Here is a 22,473-nt window from a genome sequence, read left to right as displayed (position 1 = left end):
AATGAACAAACCTTTCCTTTTAAACTATAGCTATTGTGACTAGTCCTTATTATTGCATGACTTGTGGACTTGTTACTCACTTAAACCCTAGTAAGTGGCTTTTCTTGATGTCTCTTCAGTTCTTCTTCATGTCTTTGTCTTTGCTTTTGTCTTTGTCGTCTTTTCCTCTTTCTTTTCTTCATTCTGCTATGTAGGCAGGTCTGCAAAATGGAAGGTGACAAAGCAGTTTCTGTCCATCTCATTTTCTTGGTTGTCGACCTGGTGCCAAAACTCAAACTTTGCTTCCAGGCATTCATTGGAACAGCTTGGCACTAGTGCCACACCACTCCAATGTGCCAATGGTAACCCGATCTCCTGCATGGATTTTACTCTGCTAATTGCCTTCACTATTTATTACCTGCACCAAACCAAAGTCCATAAAACCTTACAATAGAAGTAGCACTATTGCAAAAGGCCAGAAAATTGAAACAGAAATAACTGTTTTCCTTTCCTGTCTTCCTGCACTACCCTTCTATTTTTTTTTCATTGCCTGTGTGTCCTTTTTTTATTGTATGGTAACTACTACCTGAAAGTGTGGACTGAAGCCTCTCCAGAACCCAAGTTCTAAATCCAGCATTTCTGCTAAAACTGACCTGTGTTCTTTACTAAAGACCAGCTCACTTTTCTCCATTTTATTGCATGGAGAGTCATAGGCTGTCTTTTTGAACAACTGGTCAGTCAGGTTTCGAATTACTGAACCTAAGTGTGTGTGCTTTTTAATTACTGCTGGCCCTAGCACAGCTGTTAGGACCTTCACACCCCTGTGCATTCCTGGCTTCCTGCCTGAGCTTGTAAAACTTCCTGCTGCACCATCCCCAATCCTTTGTTCTTTGGCTTGTCCTGATCATTCAAACCAACTCCTAAACTGGTGCACTTTCTTTCCAACTCAGCCATTCTTGCACTAGCACATTCAGACCTTTCACACACAAGCACTTGAATTCCTTTCATTTCCATTGTTCTTGTTTTAATTCCACACTTTCTTTACTCAGTATCCTTAAGCCAATATCCAGTTCATGCCCTCTAGTCAACAATTGCCATTCACACTCACCAGCTCCTCTGCCTTCTATCTGATCTCTTTGTCCTAAATCAAATTTCAATGCAGCACTGGTTACCTTTCCTAACAGTGGTGAAATATCTATCAGTGTAGCATGCTCTTTAAATACTGGACAGGCCTCAGAATTACTTGGAGATTGTGGTGCAGTGGAGAATAAAGGAAGAAAACACCCTTGCTGTTTTCCCTTCCTTTCATCTCTCTCCTTTTCCTCACACTCACATTCCCACTCTTTATCTGAGCACACATCTGTCTCATGTAAGTCACCCACCCATGTTTTAGGGTTCCAGTCTGATCTGGTTACTGTTGCCCTAACTTTCACCATGGGTGGTTTTCTCTTTTTTCCACTTCTTTCACTGCTTTCTACTTTAGCAGTGGATGTTCTACATGCTAACACTTCACAATTATCACACCAACTGTTACATCTTTCAAAACTCTCACTCAACATTCCATAACTTTCACTTTCATTCACTTTGCTATTTTCTTCCTTATCATGATCTTCCTTATTACCAAAATACAAGCTAGTAAACCTCTTATAACAGCAGCTGTCTTCTTTAAACCTGATCTCTGTTTTCTTGCTTTTAATCCTTCCAGCCCCCTTCCATTTTGTGGCACACTCAGCTCAGCTTCTGCTTTCTCTACCTGAACTACAGGTTTCCTAGCTTTAGCCTGCTTGCCTCTGCCACTCCACTGGAAGATGGCTGACTTTAAAATGAACTTAGGCATTTCTAAGTCTACAATTCACTCTAATACAATTTGACAAATTCGTTATGGGTTGGCCTACTTTTGCCCCTGTAAGCAAACATACACATACATACACAAAGATTCTAAACGAATAAGTACCGTATGAATGACGAATGCATGTCCCATCACTCCCTAGCACTTTAACCACTTAAATGCCGTATGAATGACGCATGCATCTTTCACCACTCCCTAGCACTTTAATTAGGGACTCACTACCACCAGCACTAACAAACATGCGGGTGTCCTTGTGACACACATGAAGTCTCTACACTTTGTTGGTTATATTCCATTCAGCAACCAAACAATGTTTTACTTCCACCGCATTTGTACACTGGGTGCCCTAAAATTCACATACATAAACAAACACATACATCAAAACAGTATTGCAAACAGGGTGCAAAACTTGGTTACCCCAAAATCCTGCCGACTACGCCAATTGTTTTATCTTGGTAGAGTAATATATATATTGCTCTACTGTCCCCTATTGTATTATTAATATGTAGCCTTAGAATACCTAATCTCACAGACTTACCACTGTATATAACTTCTCCCCACCTTCCCTTCTATATCTATAACCTCAGGCAATTAGATGTAGTAAAAAGACAAGCAGGAGTTAAGTTACACATAAAATAATGTATTACTGATAATATTCATAAATAATAACAAAATGCAAAGTACATTTGAATATTGGCAACCATACAACCTGATAAAATGGTGATGTGTAATTCAGGTGGCACACAGACTTGCAGTTACTTAAAATGTCTCTAGTTAAGGCATCGTTGGTGCTCAGCTTTCAGCCACATGTCTGTTCAACATGGCTGCTGAGCTGTGCTCTTCAATGTAATGTCTTCATCATCACAGGTTAGCAAGAGAGATGCTTCTTCATATGTGGGTCAGTCAGAGAGATGCTTCTTCATCATATGTCAGTCAGTCAGAGAGAGAGATTGTGGTTGAGCAAGTACATTTATAGATGTTCTCTCCAATTCCTAGAACCAATAGGACATCATGGTACTTGAAGGCCTCTGAGACAAGCCAATTCCAAACAGCCATATCTCAGACCAATGAGAGAAATAGTACATTAACACCTCAACCCCCCCAAGACCATATGTTAAGCTAACCTGGCTTTGTGTGGGAGATCAAACTGGTTTAAGACACATCCCCCCAAATCCTGTCATAAAATTACAAAGAGACAGTCGTAAAAAGGGGGATGGGGAAGGCAAACATGAATACCTCTCACCACTTGGTTTGCCTAAATTATAAATAAAGACATACAAAACATTTATCAAGTTATATGCAAAATCCTACATCACAACACTGGCTTTTCTACCTCCTGCCATTTCCACCATTCTTTCCTTTAACCTCTGTCTCATATTGTGGTCTCTCTCCATTTCTTTCTCCATCTGTTTGATGTCCTTTCTTTTCCTGTGCAGGCTCTCCTGATTGACGTAGTGTGATACGCTGCCACCTCTGATGTGTGAATGAGGCACCTGACTGATGCTCACACATGTATGTGCGATCAGCCAAGCACCTCAATCAAACACACCTGTGCTCTATTGTAACCCACAATTCCCAGGATGTGATAACTTATTTAAAAATTGCCCAACACCATGTACCACTTATCACATGTTCACGTGTGCAAATGTGATAGCTACCAATTTGCTGTTAATGCATTTTGCTTGTAGATTTGTACAAGTACTCTGAGCCTATATTCGATGAAGAATGGTAAACCAGAATAAATGGAACTGAATTAAAGTCAGCTTGTTCTGGACTTATTTTGAAAACTGGACACTGAGCAAATGAAGAACCAAGTTAAAAAAATGTATTGATAGTATCTTACTCACCCAGACCAGGCATACTTTGCTAATCCAATCCAGGGGTTGTCACTTGCGGCTGATGTTTTTGGAATCACTATCATCTCCCTTCCTCCTTCGTAGCATTTCTGGTAAAAAGGGAGAGACGCTCACTGGAATGAAAGAGGTCATTGCACTCTTTGAAATACCTGAACATATGGAATATTGCCAATGACAAGGCCAAAGGAGGAACTCATTGCTAACAGGATGTGAAGTCTCAATTTACTGATAAAAATGATATGCGTTTTATTCACTGAGTGAAAAATATGCTGTTTCTGTTTTGAAATTTAAGTGCATTTCCTTAGCACTAAAAAAAAGCGGAATCTATGAAAACACTGACCTTAATCATTAAAAAACTACATTTTAAAAAGGTATCATCTTTGATGTACATTTTTGATGTAAATGTTCTGGCAGTATTGGAGCTCTGGGATAATTTATCTACAATGATCATGAAAAGATATGTGCGCTGCTTCCAGGGTGTCATTTTTAATGACGACAGGTTCAGTGCAGTGTTTTTTTTTCCTCTGCCATCAATAATCCTTTCCCTGGTGGTCTTTGTGTTTGGAGCTAATGAACTGTCTGTGTGCCATCTGGACACAGGCAGACATAATTTCCTTGTCATACATGTTACAAGGATTGCCACTGTCAGCGAGGAGACCAACCAGCACTTCATCACCAGAAAATTTAATTAAGAGTACATTTTGACAGATGGATTGACAAATCATTAGTATGGAAGTGGGAAAGAAGAGAATAGATAACACATCCTCATGGCATTCCCAAATTTGTGATTATATAGTATGCTAGACAACTGTCTAGATATGTTATCAGCTATGAAAAGCAGTTGATGAGTATATAATTAAAAGTAGAAGCATTTATGATGTTACTTATTCTGAGGACTCCACACTACTAGCGTACTTTAATACAGTTCATACAACAGCCATGCAGAGTATGTCTCATTATCATGTTGTGTCTTTTTTTTAAAGAAAGTGGAATAGGTTTTATTTTAATAATTGAGCTACTTTATCGATGCAGGTTATACAGGCTATTATATTAACACACTGTGTGCCAGTTTATTAGTTTATGATGTAAAAAAAATGTTGAAATTAATTTTTGCCATTACTTTAGTACTGATTAATAAGATACCAATAGTAGAACTGTATGGCTACGGTTAAGTGAATACTATTCCTTGAATTTAAATAATGCAAACAATTAATTACTCTGTTAGTCATACACCTAGTGCAGATAACGAATATTTAAATATAGCAGTGCACGACTGTACATGTTAAAGGATAAGTTCAGTATTAAGTTAGTTTTTTTCCCCGCACAATCATGGCATACATTCATTTGCTCTCAGACTTTGCATTAAGTGAAGAATTATTATTTAAAAAAGAAGACATAAAACTTATCGAATCTGACAATAATCCTAAGTACGAATTCAAGTCAAAACATACCACAGTTATCAGACAATTGCGTGTACACACAGTTTTAGCAAAAATATAATTATTTTTATGAAATTCCACTATTTTCAAAAAAGTCTGAATTAAGTGCTCATTTCACTTTCTTCTCTTAAACATGCCCCCTCTCCTGGGTTGAGTTACTAATAGCTATAATCACAAAAGCAGCAGTTGCAATTGTAGTTTGATAGCTATTCAGAAACTCAGGCTATACTTTATTCCTGGTCTAAATTTAATTTTTCTAAAGCTTTACACAAACAAGCTTTTACTTTATACCATCAATATATCAAACTATAAAGATAAAAAAATGTTTAACCTCACTGCTGAATCTGACCTGCACGAACCAGAATCTATCAGTAAGGAGTATCAAAAGAAAAAAGAAATGAAGAAAATGAGACAGAACTGGAGACAGAATGGAGAATTGGTAGCCTGTAGCAATATGGTGAGGCTTAGAACAACCAAAGATTGCTGGTACAGATGTGAAAAATGTAAAATGATGCCTATTGAGAAAGAAAGTCTTTGCTTCTGATGATAGGATTTATGGCAGTCTTTGCTCCTAATGATAGGATTTATAGCTACCACTGCCGGAAAGCTTAAAAGAATTCAGTGATAAGCCCATTTGTGCCACACGAGGCTGCCATTTATGGAATTCCAGCCCTCATCTTTTATAGTGTTTTCGAGGCATTTTTCTGATATGAAATAGGAAGAACTCATCAAAGCAGAAAGGAACAAATGGACAACTTTCATAAGAATTAAGTCTATTTATTAATCTTGCCAGCAGCTGTGGCACATTCCTTAGCAGTGATGTGTGCAGCTCCAACCCTACTGCTACAAGCTATAACTTTAAAGACAGAAACTATAAACTATACATAAGTAGTTTTATCATTTTATTTTTTTTACTTCTAAAAGGGAAAAATCTCTCGGTCCAGGTTCAACTTCTATATAAGGATTCTTTACACTTCATGAATATTTAAAGTCTATTCATATTAAACAAAGATACCTTTAGAGCACACCAATACAAGATTACTCTTGTATTACAAATCAGTCCAGAGTCAGGCAAAGGGTTTATGGAGTATATGAAAGAATATTTAGCATATACCTGATAATGTGTTTCTTTATTACAAATAGGTCCATATATGGGATATTAGATCATCCGGTATTAGGACATATAGTGAATGGTTAGACAAATGGCAATATAACTCAAACGCTTATTAAACAAAACTGTTACATAAAGATTTTCCACTACACAACCTAGGCATATGCATTTTCATGTCTTTTAAGGTGAAATGCAGTATTGTACTAAAGAGCTACAAAAGACTGCTGAACTTCATAATGCTTTACTCCAGGGCCTCTGGTTTGTACCACAGCTTCCTTTACACTGGCTGTTATTTTCATGAAACCTTCTACCACTCCTGTAGTGGTGAACAGAAACTAAGCATATATCCTTTCCCTAGGAAAAGTAGTTCCACAAACTCTGTGATAAAAAAAATTAATACTTGATAATTTATTTTAATACTGTACATATAACTCTGAAATGCGGAGGTTTGTTCCATGTTTCTTCTCATGCCCCTTTAACTCACATTATAAGCTGCTCTGCCAAATGCAGTTTTTTATTTAAAAATTATGCTTCACTTAACACCACAAGATTCTAGGGCAAATGAGTATATGCCATGAAACAATAATTTAACTAAAAATATTTAACTCATCTTGTAATATTTGACAATACAGATTTATCTATCAATATAACACTGGTGTGTGGAATTTGGTGCCTAAAATTTGAGCAGAATTTCATCTACAGAGAGACTGAATTTTGGATTAATGGTTCAAATATATTTTTAGTCAAGATTTCTTTTTGGCACAGCTGGAAAGGAGTTGTGGTTTCAGGTATAATTACTACAGTAGTACTACTAAAGCTATTTCAACATAAAAAAATCTATACATAGCGGGGCTCCACACTGACTTTTAAAAGTGGTTACCAGACTTAGTAACCAGGCATCAACTTCTGGTTGCAGAAGCCGAAAATATGGTTGTCATTTTTAATAGCTCCTATTTGGAGTAATTAACATACTATGCAATTTTATGTCCACTTGCTGCTAGTTTACAACTTTTGAATGTGAAGTGGTATCATTTAACACATCAGAACTGTGTCTCCCTTCACCCATTTACATTCAGCTGTTTTTTTAGACCTTCACGTTTGTCTCACTAAGTTAAATGAGTCTTTTAATACTCCCGTTGTGTGTACTGCTGAATCACAAACAAGGCCATTACACTGTTATTTAACTTGTTTTACATGCATAATAGAATGCCAGGAAGTGCAGCTTCATTTTTATTCTAATAGTAAAATGGACTAGTACAGCAAGTTATAACCTGATCTGCCGATTATGCAAAATGTGCAAAAACTGGCTATTGCCAAAATAAAAAAAAACATAACAAAGCATCACTAAAGTGTTTGACATTCTTGTAATCAGGGGCCCAAATCTAGTTGCCAGTTTTTTTTTTTTTTTAAATGGTGGCCAAAGGCAACCAATAACAGAGCCTTGCATAGTCATAATGTTTACTGTGCAAATCGTAGCTAAAATGGAGTTTTTATTTTCTTGTAGACAATATGTAAATTGGTATGCTTGCTCTCCCTTTATTTCTGCATATTTAGTTTTATTTTTGCTGCACATTCAGATGTAAATTATGTTTACTTATCTAAGGTGAAATTTGAACATAAGCAGGTCACTAAAAAAAATTCAAACAGATCTCACCCAATGTCTGTCATTTTAAAGTGCTGTCAGTGTAAATGAATGTGTGTGAACTCATATTCAATGAAATGCAGGAACTCACTCTAAAAATCCTATTGTTTATTAGTTTTTAATGGAAATCCTTTATTGCAGTTAAAGACTTAGCTAAACTAACAGCTAAAATGCAGCATCCCATCTATCTCTAAAGATGCGAGCAAATGAAAATTCTATTTATATCAAACCTTTAATTAGCAGTTAGCAAGCATCCTTTAATTTAACAGTTAAATTATTGATAGGTACTCTGCTTTTCTAGAGAAAAGGCAAATAAAGTCAATTAATCTGCAGGATACAGTTTTAATTTGACATGCTATGAAAATCAGTATGCTCACTGCTAGTGCATGTTCATAGTCATTCATTTCTTGCCAGTTGCATAATGCTGAACTCTAACTTAGGGTGTGAAAAGTCTTAAATATGTTAAAAAAATAAATAAAAAAAACCAAACAGGATTTCGTTTCTAAATCTAGGTTGTCTTTCCAAAGGAACAACATTATGTATCATCATCAAATCCTCTGCCAACTATAGCCAATTAGTCAAATAAACATTCATCAGATGGTACAGCAGACACTTTATGCATATTATCACCAACCTAATTTTATTTTGCATCAACTTGTCAAGCCTTCGTTCTATCATACATAAAAATAACAGTATTTAAGCATCAGCAAAACTACTTTTTTACTAAGAGTAAATATGAACACAAAGTTTCTAAAACATCACACACTCCCAAAAGTAAACTGGCAGTGATAAATAATAGATCTACTAAAAGAAGGAGAGTATACTTGTTAACTTAGGTAGATGAGCTGGTGATGTTTCAACAAGTAATTCTGTCATTACTGTTTCTCAATCCATTTCTAGGACACAGCTTAAAGCTCTCTAGAAAGTGAGCCAAGGAGAGCAAGACCTTTCACGTGACAGTAATAGTGGAGATACTGTAGTTCTTCAAGGCAGCTTTAAATTAGCCCAAGAACTACCAAAAGAAAAAGGCCATTTAATATGTACTAATTTTGATTTACTGCAGTTATTTAAAGTGATATGGTGTTGAAACAGGTATTGTTACCTTCACACACACAAACACATTACTGAAATGAGGATTCACTGACAAGAAGAAGTGTCCTCAGTATGTAGTATTTACATTTTCTCTGTTTGTACATAGGTATTCTCATTTTAGGAATTCTATTCAGTAAATAGTTAAGTAAATTAACAAAATATAATTGCACTACATTCTAAGATACATTTTTAGCAACCAAAATCTTTAAATCATTCACATATTTTAGTTGCAATTCTGATGTGCTATAAGCAAAGTGTATGTAACAGCTGATATAAAGTTATTTGTAATCATAAACATCCATCCATTCATTTTCATTCCAGAGCAATATTGTTGGTAAGGTTCCACCTATCCCAGAAAGGCATCAGGCAGAAGGCAAAAACAATCACTGTACAAAGAGCCAGCCAGTCACTGGATGAAATAACACACTCATCAGGGACCAGTTTACCAATGCCTGCCCACCTACTTTGCACGTCTTTGGACTGTGGGAGGAAATCATAGCTCTTTGACAAAACCCTTGGGAAGAACATGTAAACTCCATGCAAAGAACAACTGGGACTTGAACCCGGGTCTCCTTTTTGCAAGGCAGTAGCACTACTACTCCGCCATTGTATTGCTCAAACAAAGGAGGAAATTTACAAAGTAAACCTAAGTCTCTGTGCAGCATATTATACTGGTAGTTGATCTACATTATGCTGCTCACCACATGATGAAGCTTCATTCCAGTCAGCAATTCAATGTGTATCAATTACCAAATTCATGTGTTTTTGAATGATACTTTCTCTATAAATGTTCATTCGGGCATTCTTCCAAGTTTAGTAAAATGATTTTGGAATAAAAGCAGTCTACTGCATTTTCACTTTTAAATATTCTTTACTAAATAAGTGGACTAAGACTCTCTGTAGCTTTCAGTAGGGGTCTCTTTTTACATTGTTTTTAAACTGGATGCACAGAGAGATTTAAATACAGCAATAGCATTTTTATTATGAAAATCATAACACTACTGCATTTAAATTGGGTATGTAAGGTCATTCATAGACCACTTAAGTAGCTCTTTGTTCATGGAGGCGTTGCCTATAGAAGAATAACAGAAGGGGGCTTATTACGGAGATATAATATTCCTCTATGCTCTATAATCAGGGCTGGGTGATAAAACGATAAACAAAATTATTGCAAAATAACTTTTTCTTAAATAGAAACTAGGGGGCTTTGCCCCCTGCTTGCTTCGCTCGCTCACCCCCTAACCCAGAGGCATGCTATGCGCCAGCTACTTTGCGTCTCTGCTGCTCGCATTGTGAAGAGGGGAGATGAACTCATGCTAAGGAGTGTTCTGCTTGTTGCACTGCGCATCAATCATTTCAAAGCCTGTACAGAGGCTGTCCTGTTGCCTCACTGCTTTGTCTAGCGGGACATTAAAGTGTCTCCGAGTAAATCATGTATTGTCTCCTTCCAAGATTTTTTTTTTTTTATAATAGAGAGATGTAAGACATGGTCGATACAAGTCAATAGAACCCATTCCATCCATATTTTGACAGACAATACGGAAAGCCAACGATAATGAGAATAGCACTGTGTCAAACCAATCACGTGGTTGTAGTAGAGTTACAGCCACATCAGGATAGTATGACGCACACATCAGTGAGCGGAGGAGAGGCAGCACATGTGCTATTGTTTGGACAACAGCAGCTGTAAACACCAGTACGTTAGGACTGGGAGCAAGATAAAAGAGAAAATGACGACAGAAAATATTAACGAAAACTCGAAAAAAAGACACCCCAACAGACACAGCCCAAGGCTCAAAAAAGGAGGACATCTTGAAAAGAAGGGTCCGAGGAATTTGGTAGTATGGAGATATTTTGGCTATTGAAAGTCTGACAAGAAGCAGAATAGAGTGCACTGTAAATTGTATTGAAACCATGTTCTCACAAAGACAAGTAATACCACTAATCTTTTGTACCATCTGAAGCAGTGCCATACATTAGAGCACACACAATGCAAGACTTTACAGTCCCAGACCCAAGCAAGTGCTGCACTAATGGGGATTTCTTATGTATTTTTTGCCTTAGAGCATAAGCTGAACACAATTGAGTGAATGTCAATTTTGTTTATGTTTGTTTACATTTGAAAGCTGTTGAACAGAGAATTTGTACTGAGGATATATACAGAATGTTTTTGTCTATTTGTGGGTTTGTTTTCCAATCCTTTAAAACAGTTTGAATCCATACAAAGGAAAGGATACAGTAGAGGTAGATTTTAATTGAGATTTTGTTTATTTATTTGGAACTGACGAAAGAATTTACCATATATACTCGCAGATAAGTTCTCCCATGGATAAGTCAGGGCTTGATTTTACCATATAATTTCCAGTATTTTATAATTTCGGTCGTATAAGTAAAATGCGGAAAACTCACATTATTGGTCCAGGAGATTATGATATACTAACACTCACCTGAGAGAGTCACCATGGAGCACACAGCCTTTTTTTTCTATGTGGGTGCAGCAATGCGCTGTATCAGCAGGTGCTCCTAACCTCTCTCTCTATTGTGCATACATAACCACACGGTAATACCCGAACTACTCCGAAGCGATGTTTTCACCGATTTATGTTTTTTGTATGTCACACCCTCATACACCTTTATCGTAAGAGCATCCCTTATCTATGATGGAGCGTTCGATCAGAAGAAATTATGAAGCTGGTTTTAAATTAAACATCGTTGAAGTAGCGAAAGAATTTAGTAACTGCACTGCTGCAACAAAATTTGATGCACCTGAGAAACTGGTGCGAGATTGGAAGAGGCAAAAATTAAAAGTATTAAGTGTTGCATTTTTGAACGAGCGTATAAGTTGGGGTCTGATTTTATGATCGATTGTTCGGGATTGAAGACCCGACTTATACGTGAGTATATACAGTATTTTCTGTTTTTATTTTATTTTATTTGAAGTTGACCGATAAATTAATTTGTTCTCCTGTAAAACTTGACAGCTTTTGACTGGTCAGAATTTAGACTTTTTTATTTTGTATTACTTATTTATTTTATTTGGATTTGACAATAGAATTTAGTTACGCATTTTATTTGTGTTCTCCTGTAATACCTGTAGCTTTTGACTGGTCAGAATTAAGATTTTAATTTATTATACACACCTATTTTATTTATTTGAAATACAGTTGTATAATGTTCTATAGTACATTTGTCATGTCAACTTCTGACAGAAAATAAATAATATTTAAACCAAAATTAATCTTATGATATCTTCACTTCTCACTTATGAGTAAAAAGGGCCCTTTAAGCTTGTCAGAAATACGGATTTGATTTATATTGTGATATACATCGATATCGGCGAATATGAAAAAATTTATCGTGATAAGTTTTTCCTCCCATATTTCACAGCCCTATCTATAATGTGTGAGATAATGTCAGTAGGCAATGTCTCAGTGCTATTTTTAAGATTTTACTTATAAAAATATGTAATTCTTTATTAGTTCTAGCATAAATGTCCACTGTATGACTAAAAATTCTATTTTATCTGAAGTCTTTTGAAAAATGTTTTTAAAAAAGGCAACCTACATCACTCTTACCTTACAGATGAGCACCTTGTTGTTAAATTGGTGTGTGTACTGGCACAAGCCATCCGCTACATGAGGAATGTGATCTTTGAGATGATTCATGCCATTCTTGCAGCGAACTCTGTATCAACATTGATGGGGCAGCCATGGAATAAAAGACAAAAAACATCTTGTATATATTTTACTTTCATTTACTGAAAAACTTTTCAAGCAACAAAAAAGTATCTTTTTAGGCTGTTTTTCAAGGAAACTAGAAAAACACATTCAGGCACGACAGGATGAATTTTAGGCCACTGTGAAAAATAATTTCAGATTTCCAGCTGTTACATTTGGGGAAAAAGAGGGTAAGGCAAGAAACAACAGAAGAGGGTGAAGAATGTCTCAAGCAAAATTAAGTAATAGAGATCTGCTTGTAAAAAGAGGACCTGACTAATCTGAATGAAAACATTCCAAAAAGTCAGATTCAAGAGATGACCTAAAGTGTTGAATGGTATAATTTATTTAACTGCTTTTACACACTTTATACAGTGGGATGCAAAAGTTTGGGCAACCTTGTTAATAGTCATTATTTTCCTGTATAAATCATTGGTTGTTACAATAAAACATGTCAGTTAAATATATCATATAGGAGACACACACAGTGATATTTGAGAAGTGAAATGAAGTTTATTGGATTTACAGAAAATGTGCAATAATTGTTCAAACAAAATCAGACAGGCGCATAAATTTAGGCACCGTTGTCATTTTATTGATTCCAAAACTTTTAGAACTAATTATTGGAACTCAAATTGGCTTGGTAAGCTCAGTGACCCCTGACCTACATACACAGGTGAATCCGAGTATTTAAGGGGGTCAATTGTAAGTTTCCCTCCTCCTTTAATTTTCTCTGAAGAGTAGCAACATTGGGGTCACAAAACAACTCTCAAATGACCTGAAGACAAAGATTGTTCACCATCATGGTTTAGGGGAAGGATACAGAAAGCTGTCCCAGAGATTGAAGCTGTCTGTTTCCATAGTTAGGAACATATTGAGGGAATGGAAGACCACAGGCTCAGTTCAAGTTAAGGCTCGAAGTGGCAGACCAAGAAAGATTTCGAATAGACAGAAGCGACGAATGGTGAGAACAGTCAGAATCAACCCACAGACCAGCACCAAAGACCTACATCATCATCTTGCAGCAGATGGAGTCACTGTGCATCGTTCAACCATTCGGCGCACTTTACACAAGGAGATGCTGTAATGCAGAGTGATGCAGAGGAAGCCCAAACAGAGCCGCTTGAGGTCTGCTCAAGCACATTTGGACAAGCCAGCTTCATTTTGGAATAAGGTGCTGTGGACTGATGAAACTAAAATTGAGTTATTTGGGCATAACAAGGGGTGTTATGCATGGAGGAAAAAGAACACAGCATTCCAAGAAAAAACCTGCTACCTCCAGTAAAATATGGTGGTGGTTCCATCATGCTGTGGGGCTGTGTGGCCAGTGCAGGGACTGGGAATCTTGTCAAAGTTGAGGGACGCATGGATTCCACTCAGTATCAGCAGATTCTGGAGACCAATGTCCAGGAATCAGTGACAAAGCTGAAGCTGCGCCGGGGCTGGATCTTTCAACAAGACAACGACCCGAAACACTGCTCAAAATCCACTAAGGCATTCATACAGAGGAACAAATACAACGTTCTGGAATGGCCATCTCAGTCCCCAGACCTGAATAGAATTGAAAATCTGTGGTGTGAGTTAAAGAGAGCTGTCCATGCTCGGAAGCCATCAAACCTGAATGAATTAGAGATCTTTTGTAAAGAGGAATGGTCCAAAATACCTTCAAGCACAATCCAGACTCTCATTGGAACCTACAGGAAGCGTTTAGAGGCTGTAATTTCTGCAAAAGGCGGATCTACTAAATATTGATTTCATTTCTTTTTTGTGGTGCCCAAATTTATGCACCTGCCTGATTTTGTTTGAACAATTATTGCACACTAAATCCAATAAACTTCATTTCACTTCTCAAATATCACTGTGTGTGTCTCCTATATGATATATTTAACTGACATTTTTTATCGTAACAACCAACGATTTATACTGGAAAATAATGACTATTAACAAGGTTGCCCAAACTTTTGCATCCCACTGTATATGCAGTTTTTAACCTTTGTGGCAACTACCATAAAGTGAAAAAGCCATGGAAAAATACTATTTTGTAAACTACATACAAAATTGAAAGCTATCATGCAATTTAACAAAACCTAAAGCATTCATGTATGCTAAAAAAATAAATTTGTAAACTGTATTTTTAATAGATTAAAAGCCAGAAGTCTGCATGACCATCATCATCAAGTCCTTCCAAGAGAACCCTAAATACAAAGAGGACTGTTTCATTTATGTTAGGCAGAATGCCAAGAGGGGCCTGGGTGGTCTCGTGGCCTGGAACCCCTGCAGATTTTATTTTTTCTCTCCAGCCGTCTGGAGTTTTTTTTTGTTTTTTCTGTCCTCCCTGGCCATCGGACCTTACTCTTATTCTAATTCTTACTTTGTCTTTTATTTCTCTTTTCTTCATCATGTAAAGCACTTTAAGCTACATTGTTTGTATGAAAATGTGCTATATAAATAAATGTTGTTGTTGCCTAATTTGTCTCTAGGGTGAAATTTAGAATTTAACAGAAGCCTAATAAATACATTTTATAACAAACAACAATACCTCCCTTCAAATTACCAAAACAAAAGAAAACTTCAGACTTTGTTAAAGCAGTCACGGTGAGGCATTATAAAGGCATATTGTCAATGGTATAAAGGGGCCTCAGTAGCGTTTCTTAACACGCTCCTGCTGAATGATTCTTTGGTTGAAAGTCCTCAGTGTTTGGGTGCCACAGAGAGGATGTGCAGCACTGTTCAAAATGGCCTTTAATTTTGTCTTCATTCTCTCCTTCACTACTACATTCACTTGGTCCAAAGTGCTTCCCATTATTTAACCTGCCTTGTTAATCAAGGTTGTAATTCAAATTCTTTCACCTAATATCACTGAAGGGTATGCTAGTACAGGACAATGATTAATAAAAACATTCATCAATTTGTAACTTAATTATTTAAGAAAACAGAGCAGTGCCCAAGAATCCATTCTCTAGTACACAGTATCTCAGAGCACAACTTAACTAACATGTTCAAGAAAACAGAAGGAAAAAAAAGATTTAGAGCTCCACTTCAATATATAGCTGCACTGCTGACAAGATGTGCTAGTTAGACTTTGATTAATTAAATGAGTGCATTATAGGACTCATTGTACTTGAAAATTAATGAGTTGTGCACATGGCCTGGCCACTGTTTTCCAACACACACTACATCACAAGACTTTTCAACCATGTCTGTAGTGATGTGACCTTATACCCTAGCCAAGATGTTAACATCTACACATGACAGAGAAGTTTTAATTTAGCCATCCATTAAAGACCAACTCTCTCCCAAACCTATGCCTTTTATTTCATTTCGTAATATTTAGAGTGAATTTACCCCAAACTATAAAGAGTGGCTAAACTATTACCTTTGTTACCAGACAACAGAAAGACATGCATTGAGAAATTATCTAGTTTTTCTTTTATTCTTTATTGGCAACAAACCTTCCAGCATTTTATGAGAAATTGGTCACTATATTTCATCAAATAAACATAAACCTTGAACTTCTCATTACATGTTTGCTTAATAACCCTTTTCTGTTCACTTTACAGCTAAGTGTTTAACATAAGATTTTGCAACATCACTTATTTATACAGTAGTATCTACTGACAGTAGAAATGCAAATTGCCTGTGTTGAAATAACATTGAACCACCAAAAACAAATCATCAATGAAAACTGTATGTATGGAGAGGATACCAAATATTCTATTTTTTTAATATATTTCAGATGCAAATGTCTTTTCATTTTGATGGAACTATGTTTTAATGGAAGTAGAGGAAGAATAAAGGAGAAACATGAGCAGGACACAGCCGCAAAAAAATGAAATGTGTAGTCTTAGTCCTTGTCTTTTTGCATATTTCTTCTGCTTTGGAAAACCTATACTCCTGCACCTACACAAATGTTTACTAAACTATCTGCCAATAATGGGTATCCTCCAAACGGTAAGTAGTTTTAGGATATAAAAATATCAAAACCAAAAGAAACTGAGCTGCTACTTCATAGGATTCCATACTCACCCACAGCTAAGACAGACACATGAGCATGTGAAATACTCATCAGGAAAGAAAGAATACAGGTTCAGTCGCTCATCTGGTATTTCCCCACAAAATCGCTCGCTAAGTGCCTGAAAGAAGATAAATATTATGTACTGCTTTATCAAAATGTAGCTACAAAATAATGTGTAATATGTGCCATTCACAATTGTTTTTTTTTTTAAGTCTCAGCTCTGCAGCATTTTGAATACTCAACATTATGAACAGTTTACAAAGGATCAGCAACAGCTCATAACTAGAATATAAAAGCGTCTTGGTTTAACAGTAGTGTCACGTACTTAATTCCTGAAGAATGTGTGTCACCTACCTTCAATGCACTGAAAACAATGGAAGGATGTCTAGGCGAGCGAGTGGTTGTGTTCTTTACTTGGTATTGGATGGCAGCATGAAGCCCTGAGTAGTCTGTTGGTGGTATAATAGTCTGCACACCTACATACTGCACCGAGTTAAATGCCTCAGTCGTTAGACCAAGATCATGGAAGCGTTTCTGCAGTAGGATGTCTGCTTGGCCGGGGCTGTCACTCTCTAGAACAAAAAGAAAACAAGAGATAGTTGTATATTACTAAATTGAGAATGTTACAGTAAACTTTACATCAAGACTCTATAAACCAAACCCCAACTGATGGAAAAAAACTATACAACCTAAATAATAACTGACAGACACCAATATGTTCAAAATAAGCATAATACGCTTTCTTTATTAAACGACTTTCCAATTGACATCTCCAAAGGTACGACTATTTAAATCTTTCAAGACTGTAGCACAAGAAGGCTAAGCAACTTGCTCATGGATTATATTAGTAAGGATTAAACCTACAAACTAGTGCACTATTTTGCAACATTTAGGCTGTAGATGTAGTCAGTAGGCTATCCTTTCATGTCACTGCCTACTGCAGGCTGTGAAGTAAAAATAAAAACATGTACAGTAATTTATTTATTCACTGACCTACCCTTTCCAATTGAAGTGTTTCATATGACTGAAGTCTATGAAATATCAGGTAGAAGTAAACATCTATCGTTAAACTGGGCGCCAGAATGCAGTACAGCTCACTCTCAGATTCACTCAGACTTACTCACACATGACCAATTTATAATTTGAAATTACTATAATGAGAAGTCAAGCAAAATGACACCTTTTATTGGCTAACTAAATAGATTACAATATGCAAGCTTTCGAGGCAACTCGGGCCACTTCTTCAGGCAGGATACATAGACATTAACTAACTCAAAAACCAGAACCTAGGTGTCTAGAGTTGTGAAACAGCAGAGCAAATCTTGGCATCAAACCACCGTTAAGAAGTCTAAATATTGCAAGTCCTAAAGTCCAACAAACTACCTACAAATGATACCAATTTTTAATTTCAATTACAAAAACGAAGTAAAAATGCAAGTTATTAAAAAACAGCTTAGTTATACAACAGATGATAGGAACGTTTCTGTAAAAGAAGTAAAATATGAATCAACTGTCCAGCGAACATCAACCACCTTATTTATTTAATGGAAATTATCATACTGATGTGAAAACTCTTATGACGCTAGGTTGACTTAAGTTGATTTCTAAAGGAACAAAATCCACCACAAAATATTTAGACATGTAAAAGAAAGACTACATTGTGAAAAATAATACTACTCTAGATAATTAATTTATGAATTAGGCAATATGAGAGAGGAAATACACAAAAGAACTACAACAACAAAAACAGATACCCTTTTATAGACCTAACTAAATAAATTTGTTTCTTGTTAAAAGACATATTAGATAAATATCCATCATTGCCTAAGGGCCAGACAGGATGGCACCTCGCCAGTTGGCACAGGGGCAATCAAAATATTTTGTCTGTTTAATGTTCAAGCTGCATAAATGTTTTAGCTTGCAATCTGAATTATATTGTATGTTATCTATCTAGACATATTTGCCATGAAGTATTCAACATTACAGTGTATATACTTTAAGAAAAAAAAGACGGTACGACATAAATGTCTAACAAAGAGGGAGTTTTGTGTTATGGCTGACTCTGCAGGGTCAAAGTTCAAGTCATGTTTTGGATCCTTTGCTCAAGTTATATTTGACAGTGCTTAAAACAAGCTATTAGTGGCAATTTTCTTTTTCAGTATTGCTGATACGATTCTTATTCCAAACAGCACTGATCATTACTGAAATAAACCTTAAAAGCATGAGCATAAACCTTAAACCTCACAAAAACTACTGCTGCTTTACTATATGGAAAGGAATCCTTTGGATGATTGATTTAATTCACTAAGAAAAAAAGTGATATAATTAGGAGTTAGCAGAATGGCCAAATAATATATCATTGCAAAAATAAAAATTCTGATGGCTTCAGTAGATATAGGTATAATGAATTTGTATACACATTTCAGAGTGAAATGTTATTTTTATGATCAAACGATACATTTCTTAATGATTCATTGCTTGTGTTTCACGAGTGACAGACGGGGTAATTTTCCTGTCAGTTTTAACAATGAAGAGGGGGACGCCAGCATAGGATTTATAAAGAAAGATGTGATCGCCATTGGACTACCTGCTTTATCTTAACATGTGCACATGCTACATTTATTCATTGACAGTTTCCCTTCAATAATACAAAATAATGTTTAAAATCAGTAACAAAAATAAAACTTCATAAATTAGTATATAATTATAATTACTATAACTGTCACATGAATTACTGAATTCCAAGACAAGGCAAGATGTTTTCATTTACTTTTTTGTAGCAAAACACTTTTAACACCCGGTTTATCACAAATACCACTCTGTCAAGTTACAGATACTTGCTGTTGTGAGATTTACGTTTACATCAGGATATTGAGGAGACATTATTTGATAAATATTATTCTTCTTAAGTGTTATTTAAGTCACATTCATTCAAATGTCACTCACCTGATGTTTTATTTTTCCAAATCTTTCCCTCCTTTTCTATATTTGTCCAAACTTTAAGGCAGCTTTTGAAAAAAAAAATGAACTTGACAATTCCAGTTAAACAGCCTTTGTTCAGTGGTTTTAGCTATCAGATTTTGCTATTGCTTATGCCTGTTTATTAATGTAGAATTAGTAACGAAACTGGACTTACCGCACAGTATATGCAGAACTAATTTATAATTAAAGACACCATCATACTCACTACCATACCATTCAGAAGTGTGTTCTGTGTGCTTTAGTCTAAATTTAGTTGTCATCCTAATAAGCTAAAAAACATTACATTGGCTTAATAAAACCACACAAACTGACTAATGATATCTCAATTTACATAAAAGAGAGGCAGTCACACTACATCCTCTAAACTCTAGGAGCAGAAAAGAAACACAGCCTGGTTAATCACAGTTTGTTTCACTTGAGACTCTTTAATGTTTATTAAAATACTATGAAGTGCTCCTTGTTCTACTATCTCTTTTATCACGATACTTTGTGAACATAAAGAATCCCATTTTTATGATTGGCTATATTTAAGTGTCACATTGTTTGAGCCTTGATGTGCGTGTTTTAGGCAATGGAGTCATAAGCAGTTCATTGCTTCACAAACAAAGATAAGTAAAAACAGAAAAAAGTAAAAATAATAGGATATGTGTAAAAAAATAAAATAAAAAATGAACATGTAGTAAAAGTTAAACTACTTTAAAATGCATACTGTATAAATATATACTTATTTCTAATATGAATATCCAGTCCTTAAATTTACGGATAATTGGACAGCCCTATATACAGTACTATACTAGCTGGGTTACCTAGCTACTTTTCTGTATACAATATCTGTGTGTGTGTGTTATTATTTTTTGGTTTTTTAACCAGGAGCTACTGTTGTTGGCTCACTTGAGCTGCTTGCTGTTGAATATGCTACATATAGTCCTTGGTGGTGGTGTGAAAGAGATTGCAGCAAAACACCTTATTAAAGTGGCATTCAAAGCTCAAATCTGCTAAAAACTCGACTCTCTGTTAGCATCAACGCCTAAAATTAGTACTGCCTTAACACAAATTGGATTTGAATAAATGTCTACCAACAAAAAACACTAAATGTTACTAATTACTTTTACTTGCTCAAAAGCACAGTCCTGTTCTCTTCTTACCATATTCTGAAGAACAGCATCACTCACCATCAGCTATAGGATAAAATTGCTCTTAATTTTGTTAATTGGCTCTGTTGGTTAATTTGCATTTTTTCTTTCTCTTTTTTAAACTTCAAATTAATCACACTTTATTCACGAAGACAGAAACCCCTTCCCCACCACCCCGCTCTTCAAATGTAGTCTGTGGGTCGTCAAGGAACCTGAAAGGTTTAAACTGGATCCCGAGGTAATAATGGTTGAGAAATACTGTTCTAAGGGAAACCGTGTAACCCAGCAAGACAATGAAATCGATTTCCCAAAGTGGTTGAGGGAAAAAAACCAGCAGTTTCTACCTTTGACAACATGCTGCCTTATTGATACTTTTATTTAAACTTTGTGAGCACTGAAGAAATTGTCTGGTGCAGTGCACTGGCTGATGGGAATTGTAGTCCCCCTGTCAGTACTTATAAAAGGTTGAAGATAAAATTAAGGCGGTGGTGGTAATACATATTAAATACCTTTCCTATTGGATGGGTTGCGCACAATTGACTATGCTCACAGACACAGTGCCTGGCATGCCCTTGATAAACATGTCTTCTTTGAGCTTTGCTGAATTTTCCCCCTTTCATTTTGCTTGTGTAGACAGCCTTCATTTGCATACACTGGCATGCCCCATTTTGCTGTGTTGAAGTGAGGCAAGTGGTACGTTAGAATGTCAGACTCGCTAAAACATTATTAATGTCAAATAAAAAACACTAATTTTATTTTTTTCTACAGCATCACCAAATTTCAATGAAATCAAAGCATTTTTAAAGGTTTTGGGGTACAGTAATCCCCCGCTCTATTGTGGTTCAGCTATCGCACAAATTCAATAAGTACATCCTACCTGTAGTGCACTTTGCAGCCAATTCATAACAAAGCATACTGTTTTCAGCAGTCACTACGGTAGACAAAGAGTTTCATGTTACAGTACCCAGATGATTTCGTACAAGGCCTGTTATTGGCTGAAAGAGGCGACTCAACCAATCAGAGTGGGATTTTCATTCTCTTGGGCTCTGATTGGCTGCTGCTAACGTGGTGTAATCTCGCAAGAACAGCAAGCGTGGGTCCCTGAAAAATCGTGTATCGCGTACCTTGCTTGTGATCCTATTGTTGTGAGCAAACTTTTTGTGAGCTTTTCGTTTTGTATTAAGTCCTACAATGGCTCCCAAGCATCCTGCATCTTGTAAGCCTTCTGGTAGTAGTGAGCCTAAGCGCCAGAGGAAGACCTTGACCACACAGGAGAAGGTAAAACTCTTGGATATGCTTCAGGAAGGAAAGCACTACGCGGACATCGCAGGAGCAGTCCAAGCATTTTAGAATCCGACAGGTATTTATTAATATTATACTAAAATGTTCAAGCAGGTTCCTGCTGAGCCTTTGCTATTGTTTAAAAGTACTGAAGAACCACATTAATCTGAGCTCTTTTGTCATACAGCCATCTGAGTTTATTGGATGCATAACTCAAAGGCTTAGATTACAAAATCCCTCACTGCTGACTGGTTCCACCAATGCTTCATTCCAGCAGGGAAAGTGTACCTCGCCGAACTTAGCCTCGATTTCAAGGTGCTGTTGCCGATGGACAACGCAGGAGGCCACACGTTGGATTTATTCTATGAAGGTGTGCAG

At 36.3% G+C, this 22,473-nt stretch overlaps 1 protein-coding gene across 1 annotated transcript in view; it reads right to left on the bottom strand.

Annotated features, from left to right (window-relative positions):
• si:ch211-11n16.2 (zinc finger FYVE domain-containing protein 1) overlaps positions 1 to 22,473 on the bottom strand; it is a 76,273-nt gene that overhangs the window by 30,192 nt on the left and 23,608 nt on the right. Inside the window, exons 3-6 of the mRNA XM_039768122.1 lie at positions 17,054 to 17,271; positions 16,711 to 16,817; positions 12,544 to 12,652; positions 3,676 to 3,773 (exon numbers count right to left, since the gene is read on the bottom strand). Of these exons, the coding sequence (XP_039624056.1) occupies positions 3,676 to 3,773; positions 12,544 to 12,652; positions 16,711 to 16,817; positions 17,054 to 17,271 (532 nt within the window). The remainder of the gene's footprint in view (positions 1 to 3,675; positions 3,774 to 12,543; positions 12,653 to 16,710; positions 16,818 to 17,053; positions 17,272 to 22,473) is intronic.

The sequence above is a fragment of the Polypterus senegalus genome, chromosome 11 (genome assembly GCF_016835505.1).
Source record: "Polypterus senegalus isolate Bchr_013 chromosome 11, ASM1683550v1, whole genome shotgun sequence".
NCBI classification, from domain to species: domain Eukaryota; kingdom Metazoa; phylum Chordata; class Cladistia; order Polypteriformes; family Polypteridae; genus Polypterus; species Polypterus senegalus.
The sequence above is the reverse complement of the archived record's forward strand: the minus strand, read 5'-3'. Positions and strand labels throughout refer to the sequence as shown.